The sequence below is a fragment of the Aplidium turbinatum genome, chromosome 4 (assembly GCF_918807975.1).
Source record: "Aplidium turbinatum chromosome 4, kaAplTurb1.1, whole genome shotgun sequence".
NCBI lineage: Eukaryota > Metazoa > Chordata > Ascidiacea > Aplousobranchia > Polyclinidae > Aplidium > Aplidium turbinatum.
The window spans coordinates 30,258,584-30,268,098 of record NC_137475.1 but is presented as its reverse complement, the minus strand read 5'-3'; the positions used below and the strand labels follow the sequence as shown (position 1 = coordinate 30,268,098).

Genomic DNA, 9,515 nt, shown 5'->3' with positions numbered 1-9,515 from the left:
TGCGTGGAAGCTACACCGTTATGGTTAGCGAATCGCAGCTACTCGCTGTACTAGCGAGTGCTCAGCCTTGTGCTGACAGCCGGGAAGAACGCCCCTCTCTTCACATTTGTTTTCAAGTTATTTTGATTTCACAAGGTACTTTCACAAGGTACCTGTATAGAGCTTTCCAGTGTCAGTTTAAGACAAAAATAGCGCGCGCTATTTTTTGTCCAAGTAACGGCAAGGCGCTACTTTTCATCGCCTGGTAGCGACTAGCTGTAGTACCGCTCTTTTGGCATATTGTAGCGGTCGCGCGCTACTTTAAAAGTAGCGGTTGTCTACCTCAGGATATAAAAATTTTGCAAAATTGGTTCAATAATAGACCCTAGTATACTAGTTAATCGGTGGCAGTTTTTGGTAACAAAGGCGTAATAAGCTTGCAGATACAGCGCCATAAAATACAACTCACACTTCAAATAATCATCGATTTTGTATTGCTTTCATAAACACCAGATTGCCATGGTAAATGATCGTAATCACCATCATCATGTAAAGGATAATTAATAGCAGAGAATACTTTAAGGATTTCTAGAAATAAGATGAGATTTTTTGCAGTACGCTCTTGATTTCCTTGAAATACTTACGTATACGCAATCTTGATGTATTATCGGACCACACGGCATCGACTTAGAGTAGCAACAAAATCAGGGCCTTTATGTCATCATACGTAAAGCTTCAACAAGCACTGCAATTTTCTATATTCCATAAGGAATTAGAAAATTACTTAACGTAACACAAGATAAATGCATTGCAGTAATTATCATGAGATAGCAATCTTGGAAAAGAAGAACACCGAAACTTTAGCAAACGTGCTTTTCATTAATCAACCAGTGCATCACTTTGGGTTGCTAAACATTCGACAACCTTGTAAAATAAATTTGGAGATGGTAATATCCCAGGTTTCAGATTTTAGTATTCCCACATCTTAATATTTGTTGCGAAGTTAGTCATAAAATCTATAGCTGGGATGCCAGAGTCAAGAGTCAAACCCAAGCAGATACCGCTATTGCAGAGAGGAATGATATACGCTGTTTTAAATATACAATTGGTGTCCAATTTGCACAATATTTCCAAAAAAATAACCTAAACCAAAACAATTAAGTTGTCAAAACAGAAAAATTACATTTATTGCAGATGTCAATCCCAAGGACATGGTCTCCTAGTATGGCATTCAAAAACCAAGATTATGATATACTCAGACCCACAAAGCGAATAAAACTGAAAAAGCAATTCAAAATACCGTCATAGAAGAGGAACAGTCCTAGTTTCGGATGTCGGATTAAGAAGTTTGTCCTTGACAAAATAGAACGTCATGTGACACTCGATTTTTTTAACAACAACAAATGCTAAAACCTGGTAAACTGTAACGGTGTATGACGGCAACCTTACGTCGTTGTCTTGATTAAAATTAAGCATCATTTCATAGACAACTCGTATCCAACAAGAGCTTGCCAAGAAGACAGAACATTGCGTAACTTTTCTTTACATTCAACGTGTCTTCAAAGAAATGATTTCCTAACTTCGTGTGGTGTAATAAATTCAAACTCGACGCAAAAAGTCTAACATTTGAATCGGTCGTTTAAATTTTCAGAGAAGGTGAACGCTTAAAAAGCAATGATCACTGATTAAAGTATTTCAACAGTAGACAGAGCCCTCTGGAGGTTGTTTCAGCTTGTAGCAGTTTTTGTGTTTCATAAAAGCTCGCATCTCTTGCAAGAGAGCTTTTATCGTGGAATGCTTCTTCCATGCTGATAGGTATGGAAAGCAAGCATCAATCTGAAACAACCTAGCGTCATTAAATTTCCTCTCTATTTCGGTAAAGAAATACTATGGATTTCAAAAGGTCACATCTGACTTCGCAGGTTCAGAAGCGGAAGTACGTAGTTTCCCTTAACCTCGGTGATACTTAGAACAAGCTTGGTACGTAAAAAGCAACTTCCAGTTGCCTGACATTGACAAACGCATTTTCATAAGAAAGCAAAAAAGCTACAGTTAATCTTTGCAGAAAGTTCTCTTGTCTTCATAGACTAAAATTCCTCAAACCACCATTTCAAAGATGTCTTACCTCACCATTTGCCTTCACATAAGGCATGTTCGATGGCACTCTTGAATTGAACTTAACGTATGGAGGTTTGTGAGGATACTCTTGACCACATTCAATTCGAAGCGTGATAATCCGGTTTTCAAAAGTAGTCTGCAAAATCGACAGAATCAAAAACACTACAACCAAACAAAAGTGCTGCAACATACTAAAGTACACGCAGATTAGTTTAGTAAAAAACGACACAGTCTGATGATTGTCATTATCAAAACGGCTGCCCTATTTCACGACACATTTCCTTTAATTCATTAAATGTAAACCTCAACGTTGGAGTATTACTGTACTTTATACTGTCGTGTACACTGCTATAAAGCATGTGATGTATTGTTTGCCTTTGAGATCTTACATCGGTGATTTGCAAGAGCTGGCTAAAAATAACTTCCATAAAAAATTTTAGCTGAGCAGTGAGCTACAAAAATACTAACTTCATAAAATATCATCAATTCAATACATTGAAGTAAACAAGAGCAAGTAATAAGCTTAGACCGAGGTTAAAAAGTTCTGTCAATTACTGGTTGGAAAAATTTAACTGAAAAATTATGTGAACTGATCATCTAACTAAGGGAAATTATATTTTACGTTTGGTGGTCCCAAGATAGTCCCAATCCAATGAGTCAATGTAGAATCGTTCTCATCCACCAGACCCCAACTGATAGTTCCGTCACCTTCTCCCTTGATCCCTTCATCCAGCTCCTCCAGAAGTACAAAGTTTCTGGGAACATCTAAAACACAAGTGTGAATCTCGTAATTACAGATAGAACATTATCCAAATTGAAAAACCTAAAATAATTCTCCTGGGCATTGTAAATTTATTTTACCCTTAAACATTTGCAAAATTGTACATTCCTCAACTGTTGAGTTCGAGCTGTGGAATGACAAGGGTTTAAGTACGTCCAAAAGAGGTCATTGTGGGATCTTTCATGGGACAAAATATTGTAAAGTTAAGATCCTCGTCGGATTTCCCATCCTTGATCAAGCTATTGGTAAATGTATGAATCTTTCTTTTATGGTTAAGAACATGTATTGCATTTGTATAAAAAAGCTGATTATGAATAATCCCTCTGCATTAGGCCTTTGTACTTATGTGTTGCAACATTCCCATTGTTGCCAAGCACATCAGCGTTTCATCGTTAATTCCATAGAGTCACCTACACTACACACACAAGGGAATAGGCAAACACCATGGTATTATTAGATACTGGTACCGTATCTAATGCAAAGTGGCCACACCATGACTCGCAAACTGAACGTGAATTGCTAACCACGTGTTGGCGACTCTTAAACTTTTACAATTACCTTACAGTGAAATCCCATTGATTGCATACTGGATAATCTCATAATCCGTTTAACTGCATAAACATCTTAAATCTCAAACCAGTCCTTGATGTTGCTCACTATACATGATTACATGAGGGGCATTCCATTTATAATCATCAGATTTTTTCAAATTTTGTAACCACTAGTCACAGATTTTGCTTATTTTGACATATTTTATACATACTAAAAAATGATGACAATAGCAAAAAAAATTTTTGAAATATCTTTATTGGGGGCCGAGATAGAGCACTTTGAATTTTCGGCCACTAGTAGGATTTTGGGAGCTGAGCACAGCCATTTTTTCGTTTCGCGCTTTCATTTTTTGCAATAACTCTTTACCTTGAACGATTTTCATAATGAAAACATGCATTTTACCAATTTAAGACCCAAGGAATTCATTTTTGCACTTTAAATTATGCTAAGATGAACATTTCAAATGGTAATTTAGGTTTAAAGTTTTTCTTATTTTATTTTTGATGCGCTAACTTTGGGGGAATATTTCGGAGCGTTGGGAAAAAGGTGCAAAAAAATGTTTTTTTTTCTTTGAACAAAGCAATTGAAGTATAATACTTTTACTAAATTTGGTTGATGTAAGTTTTGCATAAACCAAAATATTCAACTTAGAAAATATCAACCCATATGATCAAAAAAATGAATATAATTGAAACATAACTGATGCTTTGTCACAATATTTGTAGGGTTCCGCCATATTCTCATGCGTTTCTTTATGAATTTTTGATGTGTCAAATTACCAATGTTTTATTAGTCAGCTGATATCACACAGCTAGTCTGATCAAAATTTTGTGACACTTGTGCCCTAAATGGTGTATTAACGTCTCACGTAGTGGTACACACTCAGTCTGTGTGTGTACACAACACCAGAACACTATCTTACTATGTATTGCTACTAATATGACTCAAAATTACAAAGATTTTATGTCCATGATTGTATGTAACACAGAAAATAAGATGTGCATGGTGCATAGATGTGAAAGTTGTCCTGGAAGAGAAGTTTTACACCAATTTTTAACAGAAAAGCTAGGAGGTGAATCTGAAGATGACATTGTTTATACACAATGGCAGTTCACTGATCGATCAACTCTAAAAACCTTAGTTTCTTCATCATCTTTCACAGACATTCTAACACAAGCAGTGGACAAGCTTACAGCACACTCTTTCATAGCTAAGTATCTGTCAGAACGCAAACAATCACTAAACTTTGAAAGCTGTACATTGCTATTTTGGATTTTGCAGAAAATTACAAGTTTGTTGTTCAAGATGAAGTGCAATCATTCCACTGAAATCAAAGTCAATCTCAATACATCCAGTGGCATTTCATTACAAGAATTCTGAAGATAAATTTGTCCAACAGTAGTATTAGTAGTAGTAGTCCAGTTTTAATCCGGTGATGTCCCCATTACCGAGGGTGGCCGGATCCAACAATCCATGTGTTTTATTTCAGATGATTTGTGCCATGATACAGCATGATTTGTCTACAAAGTTTTTCAACAAATTACAACTTTTGTACATCTTCAACTAAACGAAAAAATAAAGAAAATCGAATATTTTGCTGATGGATGTGCAGCTCAGTACAAAAAACTACAAAAACCTGCTTAACCTCTGTTACGGTATCATAAAACTGATTTTTGAATGGATTGCTCCTAGACTTTTTTTTGCCACCAGTCATGGTAAGTCTCCTTGTGATGGAATAGGAGGCACAGTGAAACGATTGGCCACTAGAGCAAGTTTTCAAAGACCAATGTCGTTTTCAAATTCAATGTCGTCAAGTTATAGCCTATCTATTTTGTGAGTCGTGCAAGGCCTATGGTGCGTTGCGCTTGAAATGGCTTTGCCCATGGTAGGATTTCTTTGAGGGGTTTTCTTTGCCTGCCTTGCTCTTTTTTGCTATGAGCTAAACGCATCAAGACGTGTTCCCCTTACGACCATCAGCACTCTTGATAACGCACCATGGCCGATCTTCATAGCAACTGTCCATACAAATCTTAAAATATATCAGCTAAAGCTATGTGGGCTAATAAAGCTATAGCCTAAATTTTAATTGTTTTTGTTTTGTAACATTTTCTTTTTTTATTTTCCCTTTATATCTTAAATTTTTCTGAAGGTGTTGCGACCGTGCCAAATTTTTTTTCAACTCAATAACTTACTTCGGTGACAAGCACGTTTTAACGTTCGCGTTTTGTCGCTTCTACCCTTTTCTCGACCTTTGCTATGTTGACGTGTATTGTTTTGATATGATGGTCAGAAATAAAAACAACTGAACTGAACCTTACACAAACCAAATTCTCGATTTTGATGCATTAATGAAATTCTGTAAAGAGTATATACATAAAAGGCATACAGTTTTTTGACATTCAAAGCAATGAACTTCAAAGAATTCGACACAATAAAAAGGTATGTTCAAGGCTCCACTGTACATGGTACACAATCTTTTCATTATTTTGAACCAAAATCTTCTCACATATCTCATCACTTAGTGATGATAAAGATTTTACTAGAATACACAAATTCTTTGAAACTACTGCCTCTCTTTGACTGTGTTGCATTCACATATGATTTATATTGGTGGCTTGGCATGGTGCAAGAAGTTTTTAGGGACGAAGGAGATGTCAACATCAAGTTCAAGGCACCTCATGGACCATCTCAATATTTCTATTGGCCGAGGGATGATTTCTGCTGTGTTCCTTCTGAGCATATTTTATGTGTTGTTTTATCTCCTAGCCCTGTAACAATATCTGGACGCCACTATGTAATCAAAAAAGAAGACTTGAAGAAAATTGAACAAACCTTTAATGACCTTTTGTAGAATGTAGATACTTGTGTACTGTGAAAACTGATTCTTAATTACCCAATCAGAAAATTGGCTTAATCAACCACTTAAAAAACTGCTATTGATGCATCCAACCTTAAAAGTTGATGAAGTGATTTCTGTTTGTGTTGTTTGTATTGAGATCTCTACAATGTTAGATCTCTACAATGTTTATGGTAGGGTACATATAAGTTTACTGAGTTTGTCATTCTGTTCTAGTTTAAGACAAAGGAATAAAATAAAGCAGAACTAAGGCAATAGGGATACACTGTCCTCAAATACACTTGCAAAAGATGTTCAAAGAGCATTTGATGTGCTCTAAGTCCTATGTTTTAACTTTATAGCCATTTCTTCATAACTATTTTAGTTAAATTACTGGTATTTTCTAAGTTGATTATTTTGGTTTATGCAAAACTTACATCAACCAAATTTGGTAAAAGTATTATACTTCAATTGCTTTGTTCAAAAAAAAAAAAAATTTTTTTTTGCACCTTTTTCCCAACGCTCCGAAATATTCCCCCAAAGTTAGCGTATCAAAACTAAAATAAGAAAAACTTTAAACCTAAATTACCATTTGAAATGTTCATCTTAGCATAATTTAAAGTGCAAAAATGAATTCCTTGGGTCTTAAATTGGTAAAATGCATGTTTTCATTATGAAAATCGTTCAAGGTAAAGAGCTATTGCCAAAAAATGAAGGGGCGAAATGAAAAAATGGCTGTGCTCAGCTCCCAAAATCCTACTAGTGGCCGAAAATTCAAAGTGCTCTATCTCGGCCCCCAATGAAGATATTTCAATTTTTTTTTGCTATTGTCATCATTTTTTAGTATGTATAAAATATGTCAAAATAAGCAAAATCTGTGACTAGTGGTTACAAGAGGTGTTTGATTATAAATGGAATGCCCCATGTGTCTACCACAGGAAAAATCAATGGCACTTCACAAAGTTTGTTGAAAACATGGTGTGAGGCAGCTCTCAACCTGCAATGTGTTGCATAAACTTGGGAACTTGTTGAAACTAATTTAGAGCTTTCTTTTAGAAAAAAAAGCATTTTCTGCAACTGGCAAGCAATGAATGGTTGCATGATGTGACATTTTTCTCTAAAAAATAACTAATATCAGAAACTTTTCACAGACAGTTTTTAGACTCCGACACAAAATCAAACTTTTCAAAACATGATGCCAAAGTTCTGTCCTTTTTTCACCATGAAACGAACGTGATAGAACTTCCTGAAAATGGATTTATAGGAGGAAAACTCAAACAATAAACTGCAAGATCTACTGTATCAGTGTATTGTTTCCAAGTTAGATTTGAAAGCTTTGAAGCCATGCTTCGCCTGTTTTGCAGATTTCTTCCATGTTTATGCAAGTAATCAGAGACAGGTTTCCAGTCATAGAATTTTTTTTATATACACACTGATTTCTAATCCAGTGAATACACCAGCCTTCAGGTTGGCATCACTTTAGTTAGCTCCAAACTTTTTCAAAACTTGCACACCCACCTATAGTTTTCACAGGAATGTTCATTGGCCAAGCTTAATATGAATTGAAGGCAAATAGCCTACTCCATTTTAAGCTAAACTAAACATCTGTGTTTCACACTGCACCACCCAAATGTGGTATTTTTAAATGGAAGATACACTTTCACAGCAAAGTGATTCTTATCCTGACAGTACATGCCTGGTTTATCACTAAGAGCTCTTCATTTCCAAATGGAGGAAGCAAAAAAGCTATATTAATATTTGAATAACATTTATAAGACCTGAATGGCAATCTGGAGATTAAACCTTTAATATGCAAAATACAACACTTTGGACCGTCTTCTTCCTCGTTGAGTTGAGTCAATTATGTATGGTATCACAATAATGCTGAATTGACTATGGAGTCATAAGCACTGAAGATAATTGAATGTATAACAGTCAAGTTTTTGCTGAAAAAAGTACAAACGTGTAAGTATCTTTAAAGCCTCATGAGATAAGAAAATTCTGACTTTTTGACGCAAGCTCAGAAATTACCAAGAAATGGTTGTTAATTTACTGGTACCAGTGTATTAAATTTTGTTGACCAATTGTATGGCAAAGTCTATATGCTTGAAGTGGCATACGGTGCTGACTATTAAACATAATGTTGAATGCAAAATCAGACTTGTACCCTTCAAATAAGTTCTGATTGTTAGCCATATGTCATCATAACTTGTTTTTAAACTATGCAAGAAATAATCAATGAAACTTTCTGTAAAGTTGTTATAGCTTTTTTAAAATTGATTACTTTAAGTTACAATCTAAATTCAAAGAAAGAATTCATTGAAAGTGTATTATAATCTGCCAAGACACATGGAATATTAGTGGAATGCAACACATATCCACAAATTTTTAGACACTTTTGCCACGGCCATAGACTAAATTCTTGTATTTGAATAGTTTAGGATTCAAAGCCATTAAGATTCAGTATTTAAAAAACTCATCTTTAGAACCATTTGCAGATAAATCCAAACAATGGCATGATATTTAACATAATATACAAACGTTCTCAGCTATGCAATATGTTAGCCCTTATCAAACACCAGAACAAATAAGATCCTACACTTGACGTGTGCCTTTATTTTCTTTGCCAGGTTTAGTTCACTGCACTTTTTAATATGTGTACGAAAACGTTTGAAGTTGTTGGTTTATTTCTGTAGTATATTATGTCAAATGCCATGTCAGTGCTTGGCTTTATCTGCTTATGGTTCAATAAAATTGACTCTTCACCAAATTCAATCATTTCTGGACACAGCTTAAAAAAACTGTCATGCAACAATACAACACATATACATACCAACACCAGTTGAACAACTCATCTTGTTCACTGGAATAGCTGTTAAAAGATTTATCCTAAAACTGAAACAGCAACTAGAAGCCTTCTGAAACAGCAAATACTGATACATTAAAATTAATTATAGAGTGAAACTATCAATGTATATACAGTATATCATATAGCCTAAAACATAAAATAAGCACAGAAGTAGTTAGTGTGTAGTAGTAGAAGTCCAGTTTTAATCTGGTGATGTCCCTGTTACCAAGGGTGGCCGGATTCACCTCCACGTGCCGCAATCGCCTTCACACCCTGCCTCCACATCAATCTGTCTAACGCGTCCTTTCTTGTCAAGCCCACCTTGCTGCTTTCCTCTTCAACTAGCCTTTTCCACGTTTTCTTGGGTCTTCCTTGTTTTCTACGATCCTCCACTTGCAACT

The 9,515-nt window shown here is 35.3% G+C and overlaps 1 protein-coding gene across 1 annotated transcript; it reads right to left on the bottom strand.

Moving 5' to 3' along the window:
• Positions 1 to 458: 458 nt before the first annotated feature.
• On the bottom strand, positions 459 to 9,223 carry LOC145768456 (ubiquitin-conjugating enzyme E2 variant 2-like). The gene is made up of 4 exons (XM_082579948.1): positions 9,100 to 9,223; positions 2,720 to 2,862; positions 2,105 to 2,233; positions 459 to 1,815 (listed from the first exon to the last, which is right to left on the bottom strand). Exons 1-4 carry the CDS (start codon positions 9,206 to 9,208, stop codon positions 1,675 to 1,677), a joined length of 522 nt encoding a protein of 173 aa, XP_082436074.1. The 5' UTR covers positions 9,209 to 9,223; the 3' UTR covers positions 459 to 1,674.
• Positions 9,224 to 9,515: the final 292 nt, after the last annotated feature.

Excerpts from the sequence above, each read along its gene's own strand:
- LOC145768456 (XM_082579948.1), bottom strand. The coding sequence starts at position 9,208 with ATGTATCAGTATTTGCTGTTTCAGAAGGCTTCTAGTTGCTGTTTCAGT. Across the intron at positions 2,863-9,099 it reads GAGTTGTTCAACTGGTGTTG|ATGTTCCCAGAAACTTTGTA; the intron begins GTATGTATATGT and ends CTTGTGTTTTAG. Across the intron at positions 2,234-2,719 it reads CTATCTTGGGACCACCAAAC|ACTACTTTTGAAAACCGGAT; the intron begins GTAAAATATAAT and ends TCGATTTTGCAG.